This window comes from Calonectris borealis, chromosome 1 (genome assembly GCF_964195595.1).
Source record: "Calonectris borealis chromosome 1, bCalBor7.hap1.2, whole genome shotgun sequence".
NCBI lineage: Eukaryota > Metazoa > Chordata > Aves > Procellariiformes > Procellariidae > Calonectris > Calonectris borealis.
This window is the reverse complement of record NC_134312.1, coordinates 64175790-64193429: the sequence shown is the minus strand read 5'-3', so window position 1 is coordinate 64193429 and position 17640 is coordinate 64175790. Positions and strand designations below refer to the sequence as shown.

The window sequence follows — 17640 nt, the reverse complement described above, 5'->3', positions numbered from 1 at the left end:
TGATTAATAGGAAGAGTGAGGAATAGATCTGCCTTGATAACTTTCTCTACGCTAGTCTTTCCAATTGCAGCCACAAACCCATTTTTTTTTTTAAAACCAGTTGCAGTCATTCTATACTGCTCTTTTTCGTTTTGGTTAACCACAGGAAAGAGGATTTATTTTTCGAGTGTTTTCAGTTCTGTCCTTAGCTGATTATAGTTATACCTAATAAAAAGTTGGTTTATACTGATCTGTCTCTGTTCCAAGAGAATGCTGGTAGTAGTGGAGTGTTTATGCAGAAATGTTTTGATAAAGGCTGGAAAAAAGTTAAATTTCTCTTACACACCTTAAATGGCTGTTTTTATCTGCGATACGTTTAAGAAAGTCATCCTGTTTTTCACAGGTGGCGACAAAGTGATAGATGTAATAGATGTAGCAAGACAAGCAGACAGTAAAATGAAGCTTCATAATTATATTAAATATTTCACAAATCCTGACCGACCAAAAGTATTGAATGTGATAAGCCTGGAATTCTCGGACACAAAGTGAGTATTGACTTCAATTCTTTGAACGTAGGAAGTGGTTTTCACCAAGCTGAGCAGTATGTGTAGGAATATAATGTCTGTAGTGGGAAAGATAGGAGGCTGCGTATTTTATGTAGACAGCTACTGTGATGTAATGTGGGTATAAAACATTTTTATGAATTCATAAGTAATAATCTTGTAGGAAACAAAAATTTAAAGCTGTCATTTAAAAAGAGGTGTGCTTACTCTTGATTATATTTATGGTTCTTTTTTGTTTGCTTGTTTGTTTTTAAAAGGATGTCTGAATTAGTGGAAGTACCAGACATTGCCAGAAAGCTTTCATGGGTGGAAAATTATTGGCCAGATGATTCTGTCTTCCCTAAGCCTTTTGTTCAGAAGTATTGCTTGATGGGTGTCCAGGACAGCTATACTGATTTTCATATCGATTTTGGAGGAACATCAGTTTGGTACCATGTTCTCTGGGTATGAAGGCTTCTTGATTTATGACTGTGTGAAACAAAATTTATTCAGTGTGCAGCTTTCTGCCATGGCATTATCACCTGTTTAGAATTATCACCTGTATGAAATTTTGTCCTTAAAAAGCCAAGGGAGGAGCTTGAAAGCGAATTACTGATTGTTGGGTGTTGCATTTTTATGCTTCTATTTTAGCATGATGTTGGTGACATCTAGACTATAATTGGTTGACTGATCATTTTAGTAGACTGGTAGGTGATATAGTGAGGTTTTAGTATGAAAAAATGAATTGAATAAAAATCATTGACCTACTCAACTTTTTATTCTTCTCACAAACTTTGACCATGTGTACATTATAGAAGAGGCAAAGTGATTTCATCTTATGTGTTCTCATTTGGCATGTATGCACATATCCATAAACTGTTTATAAAAGCTGGAATTTTTTATACTCCAATAAAAAGTTTTGGTTGGTTTGTTTGCTTCTTTTACATCACAAGACACCAATTGGTTAGTGTACTATTGACAAAGCTTTTGGTGGATTACAGTTGTGAAACACTGGGGCTAGGAAGCCCCAACGTTCCATAGTGGAAATGTGGAATACTTACTATTTAGATCAATCTGTTACTTTATTAGGAATGACTTGGAGGTTGTAGTATGCCACCAGGAGGACATTCATTTATTTATTGGATATTTTTGTTTAATAGGGTGAGAAGATATTCTATTTGATCAAGCCCACTGATGAAAATTTGGCTCTGTATGAGTCTTGGAGTTCATCTGTCACCCAGAGTGAAGTATATTTTGGGGACAAGGTTGACAAATGTTACAAATGTGTTGTGAAGCAAGGACACACTTTATTTGTTCCAACAGGTAAGACTTTACCCTTATTACTAGGACTTAGCATGTTTAATCACCTGGGATTGTGGTAGAAACCAAATGTTGATCCTAAAATTTTGGATGAGAGAGAATAATAAAAAATTCAGAAATTTAGATTTTCAAAACAAGTAATTAGCTTTTTAGATTGCCTGACAGTAATGACAGTTAGCAGGGGAAGAAAGGATGTTTGTTACCCAATTGTAAGACAACAAATTAAAGCTTAATTTGGATATCAGGGAAATAGTTCCAATTCATAGAACACACATTGTTCATAAAATGATAGATTTCCAGACTGTATTCTTATCTTAATTTTATAATACAATTTTATTTTCACAGCTTTTGAATATTGTAAGACCTACTAGCAAAATTATTACAAAAACATCACGTAAACTTCTTACGCTGTAGGCTAGAGGATTAAAAATAAAAGGTTTTGGTGGTTTTTTTTTTCATTTTTTGTTTTCTGTCAGCAGGAAATCTAAACTGTGGTGGAGCCTGTGAAGACTCTCTGAATCAAAATGAAAGTCTCCCTAAATAAAATTAAAGAATATATAATTGAATTCATGTGTTAATTCCTTTTATTAAACTATATCTACAAATATCCTTTTATTTTTATGAAACTGTGGAGTTCATAAATTCATTTCAGCAGCTTCTTTTAAAAATGATGCAGAGGCATGGTCTTTTCTTATTTTCTTTAACAACATTTCTTGTAGCCGTCACCAAATAGCATCTGATAAATTACAGTACATTTTTAAGAAACGAGAAACACCGAGACAATTAAACTAAGCTAAATCTGAGCTCTCACTATAATGTGGCCAAAAAGAAAAGTATCATAAAATGATAATTTCTAATGTATACATATATTTGTGTGTGTATACACATAATATGGTACTTTTTAATGTAAATGTGTGTATAAACACATGTGCGTATGTGTATACACACATACATATTCATACACATATGATGGAGTATAGTGTAAGAACCAATAAATTAAACTAGGTTTCAAGACAGGTGTTTAAAAAATGGGAAATTCTGTAAGACTGATTAAAGGCTTTAAAAAAAAACCCTGATCTCTGCTGAAAACCACTTTTGCTGTTCCTGCTTGCACTGATGCTAGTGGATGTCATAATTATTTTATAATCTATGAAATATGTTCAGAGTAGACTTCTGATTTAAAATTAATCTTGCATGTAGATGAACAGCACCTACTGGGAGCCTCTTGAGAATTATTTAAATATTATTCAAGATATTCTGTGTGGTTTACACCAGATTTTCTTGCCTTGTTGCATAGACCTTGATCAAAACTACAACATAAAAATAGCAAGTAGGAATGTAAAAAAAAAAAAAATCCTTTAGTTGGTACAGGTAAGCCATAAAAATCCTTGGTGTTGATGCAACAGTGAGGCTTTGTTGTCAGTTTTGTCAGTGTCTGGGGAGATGTGTGTTTAAAGGATTGAAATACACATGTTCCTTGCAGAGTCAGAGGTATTCATCTACTGTGATGATGATGATGATAAGAGTGAAAAATTGAAACCATATTAACAAATGTAAAATGCAACTGGTGCATTCTTCATTGCATTGCACTTCTCAAAGAACAGAAGTAAAACTGAACAATGTATAATATTAAATAAAAAGCCCCACTGGTTCCACGTGCTATTGTTTTCTACAGTCTCTCATATACAATTCTGTAACTTACTTCCTCCCGAGGCTACATAGTAGCATGTTGCTTAGTCAGCGTCATTGCTGGGTTTCAGGTCTTTTTGTGTGTGGTACCACAACAACTAGAACTGGTGGTTCTTAACTGAATTAGGGCAGTGATTTAATGGTAGTTTGCAATATATAGTTGCTTGTGAATTGGTCTGATCTTGCCTCAAGTTGGGGAGCTTCCTGTGTTTGTACATCTTGTCTACACTCAGTCAAACCGTGAAGTAATATGCAAATGTGTGGCCAACTCATCTTTTGTCAGAAGTTCACTCGTATGCATGCAAAGTCAGGGAAAAAATCTTGAAAGAAGAAACTCTGTTTGTAGTTTATTTACATTAAAGCTGTACTGTATAAATTTTAAAGGTAACTTTTTTTAATCGGGAAGCTAATATTATGTGTACTTATTTGAAATTATCCAGTAGTAATCAGCTAGATTGATAGCATAATGTCGGCCATACTTTGCCATGTTGAATAGTGGAGTTCACAAGGACAGTATTTCAATTATGTGACAAATTGATATAGTCAGAGTGCCTAGACTGGGTTTTAAACTGATCATAATTTCACTGGAATTAGGATGACTGTATTTAGAATAATTAATGGAATTACTTCTGAATTCCTATTTGAGAAACTTCAGTATTACTAAATGACTTCTTTATATTGTGCAAACAGCTCAGTTTACTGTAAGCAACATGTAAATATTGTAATATAATTTCTATTTTATTTTTATGACTTTATCTTTTGTTCAGTATGTTTTTCCTCTCCTGACTTTCTTATTTTTGTTGATTGGGTGGAAAACTTTTGGGAATTTTTACTTGAAAAATCACTGGCAGTCTTGCTTTTTCCCCCTCCCCTTCCCCCCAGTAAAAAATGTCTTAATCTTAACTCCTTCAGAAAACTACAGTTCCACTAGATTTCTGAAACACTGTAATTTACATTAAAAATTTAGATGACTTGTTCCCACCACAGAATACAAATTTATTTGCTTTTTTGTTTCCAGGTACAGCATTTTTACTTATATATGTATTTAAAAAGAGCCTTAGAATAATTTATATGTGTGTATTAAGTTTCAGAATCTGTCATTTCAGGCTGGATTCACGCTGTGCTCACATCTCAGGATTGTATGGCTTTTGGAGGAAACTTTTTGCACAACCTCAATATTGGCATGCAGCTCAGGTTAGTCTCAGCTCTTCCTATACCTTTTCCTCAGTAAGTAGGATATTCTTTTAATAGATATTTTTCTTCATGCTCTTAACCAGGATCAAATCGGTACAGGCTCTCAAACAGACAATAGTGGCTTTTTCAGTTAGACTGTATCAAGCACGTACTCTGCAAAGTTTGTTTCAAAAGCAAAACGAAGGGTATGCAAGAATTTAAGTGAATAAAAGGGGAAGAAAAAAAAAAAAGAAAAACTCTACTTTGGAGATTAGTATAAGTGAGTAAAACAAAACTGAGCAAGCCCAGATGTGCGACACTGAGTTGAAATGAGTGTCCTCAAGTCAGCATTGCTCTAAGGGCAGCTGTATTTAGTTTTTGTCCAAGATGTGGAGCTGTCTTCTAAACATATTGTTTTTATTTATTACAGTGGAATCCTGATAAAATTCCATCTGTTAAAAGATCACACATTGGGTTTGTGTCCTAGTTTTATGAAGTCCAACTTTATTCTTAGAAGTGCCGCAGTCAATCTTGATAAGGTCAGAGCCTGGATGAGACCAGAGTTCAATTTTGTCTGTGGTCTTGTTGGGATTTAACTATGTGGTACTTGACTTCTTTTATTTATCATGGCCATGGTTATTTTATTTTATTTTGGACATTGTGTCAATTTGAATGATTACATAGTTGAATAGTGAATTTGATAATTAAAATACTCACGTTTTGTGATGTTTCTATTTATTCAGGTGTTACGAAATGGAGAAGAGGCTAAAAACCCCAGATCTTTTCAAATTTCCTTTCTTTGAAGCCATCTGTTGGTTTGTGGCCAAAAACTTACTGGAAACATTGAAAGGTAATCCTTGTTTTGTTTTAAGAGATATTCATGTATCTGCTTTTTTTTTTTTTTTTTTTTTTTTTACTTCATTCATAATGGAGAAAATTATACTGCTGTTTTGTGAACAGAGGAAATTCTTTTAAGCTGGAAAACCAGACATGAATTCCTTTTTTTGGCAAAGTCACAGATTTTAGTGAATGCTGCACTGTGACAGTTCTAGATCCAGCAGTTCTTGGTTTTATTAAATGATCTTTCTGAAAACTACTTTGGTGATCAAAGGTTTCTAGGGTAACTTGTGCTGTGCAGAAATCTTAGAGCACTTGGTCATGCGTGTAACTAATACTTTGCAGCACGCTGCTGGAACTTTTGAACTATTTTATTAGTGTTTTTCATCCAATGCTGATGATGTATCTGGTCAATGAAAATCTTCTAGATTATCAAGAACAGAGTATCTGAGATCCTAGCACAGTGCAATTATACTATCAATCAAATAGGATTAATTTGCCATTATCTGAAAAGACCTTTTTAAGGAAGATAGGATACTTATTTCAATGGCATCAGTTTTTCACTCAGGCTTCTTCCATATCATTTAAGATCTTTGTGTACCCTTTGAGTAGCCTTTCTCTCTCTCTTTCAGCAAATGACTCTCTAAATGATCCCACTAACTTACATTTTGGTGGCTTCATAGCTGAATGAAGAGGTTTTCTTGCACTCCTACAATTTTCTTTGACCTTTTCAGTCAAAGAAACTACCTGTTGTCTTCAGCTCATTGTTGTGAAGGGAAAGGTGTCTGTGAGGGCTTTTGTAGGAAAGATGGCTAGAGTGAAGATTATGTTGGGCTTTGGCATCAAGACTGATGTGAATTAAGTGTTTACCAGTCAGAATCCTTTGTTTTATAAATAAGGGATGATGCCAGTTTAAGTTGTGAAAGGTAATGGTGGTGACCAACTTGTAAACGTTGAGTGCATGGTTGTTAGCAGTACTTTATGTGAAATTCAGGTCAGTAAGCAAAATCAGCACGATGTATCTTTCTGGTTCTTTTTAGAAGATAATAACAGGGTCATAAACATTTTGGTTTTGTCTTTTCATTGGCAAGGCCAATGTTTTATGATACTATTAAGTGTTGTGGCATTCACCTAAACTATTTTTCTTCATAGTTCTTGGGGCTTCAGAATAGGTAACTTGTTCATCTATCCAATACTCATTAATTTTGATTACTCTTATGTCATGCGGTCTATTCTATTGCAGCTAAAAAATCCAGCCTGTGGTGCTGCGTTGTGTTCTCAAAATTGTATCAACTGAGTCAGCTAGTGGGCAGAAAGATTTCTGCTGCAACTCAAAGGCCTGCCACTCCTTCTCGTACCCTTTAACAAGTAGGAGGCATCTCGGAGGGAAGAATGGCTGTGTAGTAACAGAACTTCCCTTTTTCTGCCAGCAGAGTAATACATTATCCATAAGAGTAGTGTTTTATTAGTGTATTCTTTTAAGGGAATAAAATGAGACAAATAGTTCTAGTGTTGGTCCATTTGCTATTGACAAGTGGAAATATTTGTCAGGAACATGGGGAGAGGTGGCAATTTACTTTTGACTCTTCATGGAGGATTTGTCTTTTCCCTTCTTTTTTCCCCCATGAAGGAAAAGAGAAAATTGAAAAGGAATTGCAATCACTTAAAGCACCAACTTTTTTAAGAAGAGCAGCTTTGGTAGCAGAGTGATTTCTACCCCCTATCCCCTTTGATTTTGGGAGGAAAAATGATGTAAACTGTGTGAGGGAGAACTGTGATATTTGGAAGGGTGACAGAAAATGTTTGGGGAGTGGAAGTGTGCTAGTGTGAACCGTTTGCTGTATGTATGGGAATAAGCAATAGGAATTCTAATTTAGAGATACATCCCACATCCTTCTGGTCCTCTTTGACTAAAATATTTCTGAATGAAATAAAAGTGATTTCTTTCTTCAAATACGTTTTCTCTTGTTCTGTATTTTAGATCTGTTTTGTTCTAATTGACCTTTAGTATGTTGTAAACTATCTCTAATTCAGCCAAGAATAAGTCAAAAAAAGAAGATTTTATGTAGAATCTCTTTAGAGTTGGGTTGGTTTTTTTGTTACAGTATGCACACAAATACAGGATGTCATTTGCTTGCACAATTTTTCCTTTTTTGTCCTGTTGCATAATGACAACTGTATTGGCTGAAGGGTAGGTGTCATTCTATTGTTTTCACTGTTAGTGTTTTTCTAAATTGGTATCTGTATCCTTTTTAGAACTGAGGGAAGATGGTTTCCAGCCTCCAAGCTATTTAGTGCAAGGAGTGAAGGCTTTACTTACTGCTTTAAAATTATGGATGAAAAAAGAAGTAAGTATAAGTGATTTTGTTTGCTATTTTGATGAGCTTTGTTTTGATTTAGAAGTAAGTGCATGTCTGTGCCCTTTTAAAATTTAAGATTATTTTTATCTGTTAATGAGTACTGAAAGACTCTATGGAGACTATGTACTGCTGATCTGGGGAAGAATCATCATGACAATTTTATATTCCATGATGCTAATAAAGTCTTTTTAGACCAATTAATAAGCTCTTGTGTTGTAGCTGACAGAAGTAGAGTCTTGCTTCACCTCAGGGTGGGATAAGAATGCTAGAGGATAAGCTGATAAGGTGGAGCTTTTTTCTAAGAAATCTGTTTATATAGTTGATTCATTCTAGTCTGAGGCAATGGAGGGATGGAATGCCCTGATATTTAGCATTTTCCATGAATGTCAATCCTTTGGAGAGCACATTTCAGGTACACCTGTATTGCTGAAGAGTTGGTTTAGATTCAGATGAGGATATTAACTTCAGTTGAATACTGTCCCTGCTGAACATCGGCTGACTCTCGTAAAATCCTTAGTGTGTTGTCTATGATGGCTTTGCTGGTGCTCTGCTCTCCAGGAAAGCTTATTTGTTTTGATAGCACTGGATCTGGCCTAACTCCATGTGTTTTTTCATTGTGCCCGAGCTAATAAGCCCTATTGGAACCTGTGCTTCTGGGCAGTGCTGTTCACTGACAGGCAGTTTCGTTCTGACTGAGCTTATTAATTCTAGTTTGTTGCTGGCCATGCTGACTTGAACTGGCTCTTGGAGATCTGTTTGGTCTTTCTGCCAGCAAGTTCTCCTTGTGAGAGAACTTATTTTACAACAGGTATGATAGTTGCACAATGCTGCATCCAATGTAATGAGCTTTGTGGAATTGAACACGAGGTGCAAACGCAGAGGTGGTTACTTTGTGTGGAATCTGGGGTCCAGCTGTGTAGCATGAATGATTCCAGGTGGACTTTTGCTGGCCCTCTGTAACACCTCTGAGTTGGTTCTCCAGTGTCTCTTTGTCTATGCCATTCTGGATCAAAGCTAGCTAGTAAGCAATGTAGCAGTACTTACAGGATGTTGTGCCTAAGCTGTTAAACCATATGTGAATCCAAGCTATCTCTGCATCCATGGCGTGGATAATAAGCAAGCCGAGTAATCAGACTCCTGATAACTGAGATCAAACATAGCCTGCATAAATCCTTATTTTAATTTGAAATTGGATTGGAATTCCTCTTTTCTAAATTGCTGTAGCATAGTATTGTAGCATTTGTGTACTGTCTAGTAGCTCATCAAGTAGTTTGATTAATACTTTATCTAGAATGTGATACATTTCCTACTCTTCTGTGGAAAAAATTAATTGCACATGCTGCATTCTGAATGCTTATTAATGAGACCCGTGAGTATTCCCAAACCACTGGCTGAACAAACACTTCAATTGTGAGGAAACTGCACAGCATCAGAGATCTAGTCACAATGTTGTCTGCTGTCCACCAGCTATCATGTTTTGTACCTTGTGTCCATCTTTTCTAGCTACTGTTTCATAAGTGAGCTGATCTTTTCTTTGCAGCAGGCCATGTGCATGATAGGATTGTAGTTGTATGCAGCTGAAGACAGGAGGAGCTTTGTACGCTGCTATATGATCTGCTCTCATGCTGGGGATCTCAGACAGAGTCTGAAAAAGAAATGACAAATGAATACTCCACAAATGAGAAGCCTACTCATGAGGTTTCACATTTGTGTCATGGAGTATGTCTTTTCAAGACGTATGTGAATTACCTTAGTGAATTGCTTTAAACTATTTGCTGGAGAATTTCACACTCGTCTTTAGCAGGGCAGCAGTATCTTCATTTCTGCAATATTTAAAAACTGCCAAAAATTACAAGATGCTGAGAATAGAGATTGAGTGCTACTAAAATTATTTTAGTTTTCATATCTTGATTTGAATTCAGCTTGTGCAAGGCTTTTATCAGTATGTGTATCCACCGATTACTTTGGTGCAGATCGTCAGTCTGCAGGTTGGTTGATATACACAGTAAAGATGATGACCTATCCAGTCATCTGAGCTCTTGGATTTTAGCTCTGGCTTCCTTCCAACTTGCATAAGCAACAGGTCTCAGATTCAATTTTTCAGATATTTAATTCATATACCAGTAAGATTATTTTGGGCAATTGTTCTATTTTAAAAAAAATATTAATAGCAGTTGTAAAAGAAAAAAAAATCTGTTTTTTTTTGTAAGGAGGGAGGAATGAGGGATTTATTATTTCTGTTTTTATTTTTTCGGGTGTGTTTTTAAGTATTGATATACTTCATTGTGATGCTAGTTTCCAAAAATGGGTGGATTCATTTGCCAACCCGGACTTTTTTTAATCTGTATCTCTTGATTTAAAACAAGTTCCTTTTTCCTCTGTATATTTCCAACATTTACCAAACAATTTCTTGAAGCTCTTGAATGAATCATAGCCTTTTTCATTATTTTCTTTACGTGCAATTAACATCTGACGTACTTAGGCCATTTTGTTGCTACTGTTCTCCCTAGTATAAGAGAATTCCTCAGTCCCAAAGGCTGCTTATTCCTTTTCCAAGAAGCAGTATGCAGAGACAACTTAAAAACAAGTTATTTAATAATGATAATTTTTCAGTCATGGCATCTGTAGGTATTGGTATTTCCTGCCCATCCTTTCCTTTTGTCAGACTGTTAGGTTATATATCCATTTGAATTTGTTCACATATTTAAGTTGTTCACGTATTAAGTCCCTCTCCCTCTCCCTCTCCCTCTCCCTCTCCCTCTCCCTCTCCCTCTCCCTCTCCCTCTCCCTCTCCCTCTCCCTCTCCCTCTCCCTCTCCCTCTCCCTCTCCCTCTCCCTCTCCCTCTCCCTCTCCCTCTCCCTCTCCCTCTCCCTCTCCCTCAGCTTAATTGAGAAAACTTTGGCATAAATAGATACCTTTTATAGTGGCAAACAAGTGAGCTTGCCCAGTGGAACTAACTGTGCTCAAAGAGTTACTATAAATCATGCTGGCAAAATAATGTGCTTCTGATATAAACTATGTTTGCATTAGGAAGGCTTTTCAGTATTTTTAAACGGGAGAAACTTTGAAGTCAATGTTGTGGAGGATTGCATCAGTCACTTCCTCTTGAAGTCTTCGTGGACAAGCAAGGCTTTTGGGAGAGTGAAGTCCTTAAGTAGAAAGGACTGAATGGTCTTAAAACGACCAGTAACTTGCTGGAAAAATTAGTTTAGTGACAGAGGTGCCACGTTCCGAAGTGTGAATGTGTAGAGGTGATGCGTTCAAAGAATGAACAATGGTAAATAATAGCAGCTGATATAATCTTTCCTGTAGAATTAATGGCACTGAAAAGAATGGTTATACCATGGTTATATATCCACAGTTGTGGGTTTTTTCAGGGCTTTTTTGCTGTTTTTTTTTTTTTGGGGGAGAGAACATTTGTTTTAATGACTGAGAGGAAGCCAGGTTCAATGAAATGCACATACGGTATCAAATTGCTTCTAGCAGTAATTTTGCTGCTGAATCTCATTTTTGAAATGTGGGTAGCTGAAAGTGTCTGTGGGATATTTTTCCATTTAAATAGTCGATTAAGGGGATAGCAGAGTTCATGTCAGTCGTTCTGGTCTATGTGTGACCAGTGCTGTTTTGTCTGTTTAACTAAAAGTGTCTTGGGGCAAATTTAAACTGTACATACAAAATATTAAACATATTTTTTACTAGATCTAACTGTAGAGTGTTTGGACTTACTCAGATTGGTAATAAATGAACAGAAAACCTGTCTCTGATACTGTTTCAGAGGATTAAAGGGAACATAAACTGTTATGGTGTCCTAAATTTTTTTTTTTACAGGGAATGATTTTTTAATTGCTTTCTCCAACCTACCAGATTTTAAATAAGCTGAGAAGGTAGTTTTTAAAAGTCAAATGTGAGGCAGATGTCTAAAAAATCTGCATGTTGGTTACTCATTATTATTCTTGATTTGCTCTTTAGACTAAATTTTTGCCACAGTGAAATTCCCTTAGTCTTTAGCTGTTTTGAAGGTCATTACTCTAATGAGCTTCTGAAGTGTGGCTGTATACTGACCATGCTAAAGGGAAAAAAAGAAGATGACTACTGTACCGAGGGGAAAAAATTTAAGTGGTTGTCAGTATGGCTTTGTATTACCCCTTCTTTGAATTCTTAGAGTTTCTAAGAGAAGCAGTGGGATGGCTGAACTTGAGGCTCCCTTATGTACCCTGGGCATCAGACACTGAGGGGTATCTGCTGCTTTCTGAAGCTTGGACTGAAGCTTCAGTGTGTGTGTGTGTTTATCTGTCCTGCACTTTGCAGTCATTATTAAATTAATTAATCTGGTTTTTTCCTTTTAAATTTTTTCCCTGTTAATTTTTTTACTTCTGCTTTTATCTGAGAAAATGAATTAAGTATCTTTTCTTTCCCCTTTGCATACAGCTTGTAACAGAACATGCCTTTGAAATTCCAGACAACATTAGGCCTGGGCATCTCATAAAAGAGCTCTCAAAAGTGATTCGCTCTGTAGAGGTAAGAACAGAGGCAACGCTACATAAGCCTGCAGAAAAAAAATCTTTGAATCAAGGAATTCCGTAGTAGTTATGCTTCTGTTTGACTGTATGCACCTTTTAATTTATTTAACATTCATTTAATAATAGAAGATCAAGAGGAAAACTGTTGGCAATACTAAGCTATGGGTATTTCAGATAAAGAAAACTTATAGCAAGGGTGTTTTATATATTTAAAAAAAAAAAGATTTTTACTGGTGAAAGTATTTATAGGTCAGTATTTCTAAAATGTTCTCACTTATAACTACTTAAAATAATAACTGTGAATATGTCGTTGAAGAGTTTAATTTGAAATTTTAAGCATATTCCATTCTCCTACCCTCTTGTTTGTTAGTTCTGGTCCAGTTGTCATCTCTTTTGCTCTTTTTCTTATGTTTTGTCCCTATTTGTTATATAGTCAGTGGTTTTTTCCTTTGTTTTTTCCCTCCTATACCAGTGTTTTGCTCCATTATTCCTTAATGAATATCAATTCTTGAAAAATTCTCACATTTGCACGTAGAGAGAACAGTTCTGAGAACTGAAGAGAAATGTGATCTGTTAGGTACAATACATGTCTACCCTATGCTGCCTTCATGAATAAAACCTTATGCTTTGGTGATAACTTTTGATGTTAAGCACTAGTATTATGGGAGAGTTTAAAAGCCCCAAATAGGAAAGAGGTGCAGTAGAAACTAAGCTTTGTACATCAAATCCATAGGAAATATGTAGTATTGCTCTAAAAGGTCTAACAATTTTATTTATATAATTTACATTTAATTAGGTGAATAATAATCAGCACTTAAATAAGTGGCTTTATTCCTCTGAGACTATTCTGAAATATGTATTTTTAATTAAAGGAGGAAAACAGCAAACTAGTTAAAACTCAGGGAATTCTTGGTGTGTGTCCAACTTCACGGTCTTCGCATGAAACAACTTCCCCTCACCACTCCAGACGAAGGGTGAGGAAACTGCGAGACCATGCTACCAAAACTCCTTCTAATCTGGACATCCTGGAACTCCACACCAGGGAGGTACTGAAAAGGCTGGAGATGTCACCATGGGAGGAGGCAAGTATTAAGTTATGTGCAAGAAGAACAAAACCAGAGTAGATCTCTAACCTCTGTTGAAAGGGAAAAGTTTTAACATGCATAAGAACACAGGCTACTACTCTTTGTCATACGAGACATGGATAGATTTGTTTTCAGTTTCTTTCTTTTGAGTTTTCCTAATAGGAATTTCCCTCTTTCTTGATAATTTTTTTGTGGGGGTTCCTTCAACCTTTTGGTTCAGAAGGTGCCCTGAATCCAGTACCTACTTCAACTATAGTTTTTGAATTAGGACAGCTGTAGCTATCGACTGCTACTTTGAATCATTTCTGTGAAGAAAAGGGAGCTTGCAAAGCCTTGATTTGGTGAGGCTCTGAGCCAGACTGCTTCTCTATGTATTTTTAGATAGCTGTTTCTTATAGTTCAGTTATAATTTGATCAGCCTTGTTTTTCGGTCATGTTTCTATTTCCTCTATGACTGTGCCTCCCTACCAGTAAGCCTAAGACTGCCTTTGGTCTCTGTTGTGGGGCTGTGGTCATATTACAAAGGTATCATGGAATGAATAAGTGAAATGTAGTCTCTTGAAAAATTCTTTTTTTCAAGTTTGAGGACCTTATTTCAAAAAAGAGCAACAGAAATGGGAGAAGGAGTGAGAGAATGGAAGGAGTGTTGTAGTGAAGTTGTAGTTGTTTCAGATATTTCAGGAGAGTATAGATGATTCGAGGAAGGAGAAGATGTAGTCTGCTGTTTTTTACATCCAAACATGTTTTGTCTGAGCTTTCTTCAGTTGGTTATCAGTAAGGTAACCATCCTGGTGCTGAGTTTAAGCTTTTGTGGAGTGCAGAAAAAACAATTGAATCTACAGAGATAAATAATAAGCAACATTGCTTTTACTTCTTTAGGATACCGCAAGCTCGAAACTGAACGGGAGATTTAACAAGCCCTTTCAGCCATCTTCTACTGTACCTGAATGGCGAACAAAAGACAATGATCTTCGCCTTCTGCTGTCAAATGGAAGAATAATTAGGTACAAAGGGTTGATTGTGGATCATTTGTTCCTAGTCATTATGGTCCGGAGCATGCTAATTATTAATAGCATTTCTTTTCTGTTTGTGGAGCTCTAAGTTCCCTTTTACCAGTAAGACTCATGTTAGGAATATAGAAGGAATGTGTTGTCTGTTGTGTCTGCTGTCCCCTAGTGGAGCCACGGTTATGCAGTGAAGAGGAGGAGATTCTTTGCGTTCCTTTGTTACAGCATTTCATTCAGTTGCTCAGTTGGGTTTGTACTGAAGGGAATGCTTCAAAGTAGAAACGGTTGTTTTGTATCCATCTATTGGAGTGATTCGCATTAAAAATATTCTGGTATAAAACTTCTCTTTATGGAAATGACAGTTGTACAGGGAGTAAAATGGGAATATGTACAATTGGGAATGAAGAGATGAGCAGAACAGAACATTACTGTTGTATCTCGAGAGCGTGTTGTAAATAATGCAAGGAAAACAATTGCTTCAGGTTTGTAAGAATAACATGAATTTTTTTTCTTGTGAGACAGAGATGAGAGACGCCCATTTACAGATCGAAGTCTTTACACAGCAGATAGTGAAGATGAAGATGACAGGACAAGGTCGAAAAAGACGACTGTTAAGGTAGAAGACCAGCCCTCAGGATCTGAAGGAGAAGGGAATGCAGATGCCCAGAAACCACTGAACAGTAAGCTTGTCTCTAAGTCCTATCCGTTGAACATTTTGATGATCTTGAAGAGAGTCTAACTATTGTGAAGTCTGACTGAAATTTTACCAAAGTATAAAGAGGATAAACTAATAGATCAGAGAAGTAATATTAGAAGTTACAACAAAACATTTGTCAAATATTATCTGTCTACTGAAGAAGCTAACAGGATAGAGTTGAAAAGTAAAACTCACCTTTTCATGTTAGTGCCACCTTGAATACTATGTACAGCATTTCTCAGAGTGGAGGTTTAATTGGTGTTCCAGATGAGTATTTGTTCCTTTTGGTCTGTTTCATAATGTAAGAATGCTGATTTTTCTTGACCAAAATATATTTCAGTGTGAGAGGTTCATCACATCATTCACTGTAGAGAATAAAAGATCATAACATGCAGCTAATTTTAAACCTATCTTATATTTCACTTTTCCATTCCATTTGGTGATTACATACTTGATCATGCAATTTTTTATGTTTTGCTAATGAATAGGTTTATTCCATACAAGGCAAAAGCCCGGCTAGAACTCAACCTGGCCACTGTCGTGAGAGACAACAAAAAATGCTTTTATAAGTATGTTAATGACAAAAGGAGAGCCAAGGAGAATCTCCATCCTCTATTAGATGCAGGGGGGAACGTTGCCACCAAGGACGAGGAAAAGGCTGAGGTACTCAACGCCTTCTTTGCCTCAGTCTTTAGTAGTCAGAGTGGTTATCCTCACGGTACTCAGCCCCCTGAGCTGGAAGACAAGGACGACGAGCAGGATAAACCCCCCATAATTCAAGAGGATGAAGTTAATGACCCACTATGGCACCTGGACGTTCACAAATCTATGGGGCCGGATGGGATCCACCCGAGGGTACTGAGGGAGCTGGCGGAGGAGCTTGCGGAGCCGCTCTCCATCGTTTACCAGCAGTCCTGGTTAACTGGGGAGGTCCCGGACAACTGGAGGCTCGCCGATGTGACTCCCATCTACAAGAAGGGCCGGAGGGAGGATCCGGGGAACTACAGACCGGTCAGCCTGACCTCGGTGCCGGGGAAGATCATGGAGCGGTTGGTTTTGAGGGTGCTCACGAGCCATGTCTGGGACAACTAGGGGATCAGGCCCAGCCAGCAGGGGTTCATGGAAGGCAGGTCCTGCTTGACCAACCTGATCTCCTTCTATGAGCAGGTGACCCGCCTAGTGGATGAGGGAAAGGCAGTGGATGTGGTCTACTTGGACTTCAGTAAGGCCTTTAACACTGTCTCCCACAGCATTCTCCTAGAGAAGCTGGCGGCTCACGGCCTAGACAGGTACACTCTTCGCTGGGTAAAAAACTGGCTGGACGGCCGAGCCCAGAGAGTTGTGGTCAACGGAGTTAAATCCCATTGGCGGCCAGTCACGAGCGGTGTTCCCCAGGGCTCAGTTTTGGGGCCGGTCCTGTTCAATATCTTCATCAATGATCTGGACGAGGGGATCGAGTGCTCCCTCAGTAAGTTTGCAGACGACACCAAGTTGGGCGGGAGTGTTGATCTGCTGGAGGGTAGGAAGGCTCTGCAGAGGGACCTGGACAGGCTGGATCGATGGGCTGAGGCCAACTGTATGAGATTCAACAAGGCCAAGTGCCGGGTCCTGCACTTTGGCCACAACAACCCCATGCAACGCTACAGGCTTGGGGAAGAGTGGCTGGAAAGCTGCCCGGAGGAAAAGGACCTGGGGGTGCTGGTTGACAGCCGGCTGAACATGAGCCGGCAGTGTGCCCAGGTGGCCAAGAAGGCCAACGGCATCCTGGCCTGTATCAGAAATAGTGTGGCCAGCAGGAGCAGGGAGGTGATCGTGCCCCCGTACTCGGCACTGGTGAGGCCGCACCTCGAATACTGTGTTCAGTTTTGGGCCCCTCACTACAAGAAGGACATGGAGGTGCTGGAGCGTGTCCAGAGGAGGGCAACGAAGCTGGTGAAGGGCCTGGAGCACAAGTCTTATGAGGAGCGGCTGAGGGAACTGGGGTTGTTTAGCCTGGAGAAGAGGAGGCTGAGGGGAGACCTCATCGCGCTCTACAACTACCTGAAAGGAGGTTGTAGCGAGGTGGGTGTTGGTCTCTTCTGCCAAGTAACAAGCGATAGGACAAGAGGAAATGGCCTCAAGTTGCACCAAGGGAGGTTTAGATTGAACATTAGGAGAAATTTCTTTACTGAAAGAGTGGTCAGGCCTTGGAAGAGGCTGCCCAGGGAAGTGGTGGAGTCACCATCCCTGGAGGTATTTAAAAGATGTGTAGATGAGGCCCTTAGGGACATGGTGTAGTGGGCATGGTGTGTTGGGTTGACGGTTGGACACGATGATCTTAGAGGTCTTTTCCAACCTGTATGATTCTATGATTCTATAAGTGATCAAACATAATTTAGCATTAATAAGATCTTATACTTTCAACCTTTGCAGTAGTCTGCAAGGCTGGGG

At 37.9% G+C, this 17640-nt stretch overlaps 1 protein-coding gene across 4 annotated transcripts in view; it reads left to right on the top strand.

The window, feature by feature from the left end:
* The window catches only part of KDM7A (lysine demethylase 7A), a 75073-nt gene that overhangs the window by 36986 nt on the left and 20447 nt on the right, over positions 1–17640 (top strand). For all 4 annotated transcript variants that reach the window (XM_075157995.1, XM_075158003.1, XM_075158012.1 and 1 more), the window contains 10 exons: positions 383–524; positions 800–986; positions 1682–1844; positions 4637–4724; positions 5447–5553; positions 7797–7888; positions 12330–12419; positions 13294–13503; positions 14386–14510; positions 15036–15193. In XM_075157995.1, the coding sequence (XP_075014096.1) occupies positions 383–524; positions 800–986; positions 1682–1844; positions 4637–4724; positions 5447–5553; positions 7797–7888; positions 12330–12419; positions 13294–13503; positions 14386–14510; positions 15036–15193 (1362 nt within the window). The remainder of the gene's footprint in view (positions 1–382; positions 525–799; positions 987–1681; positions 1845–4636; positions 4725–5446; positions 5554–7796; positions 7889–12329; positions 12420–13293; positions 13504–14385; positions 14511–15035; positions 15194–17640) is intronic.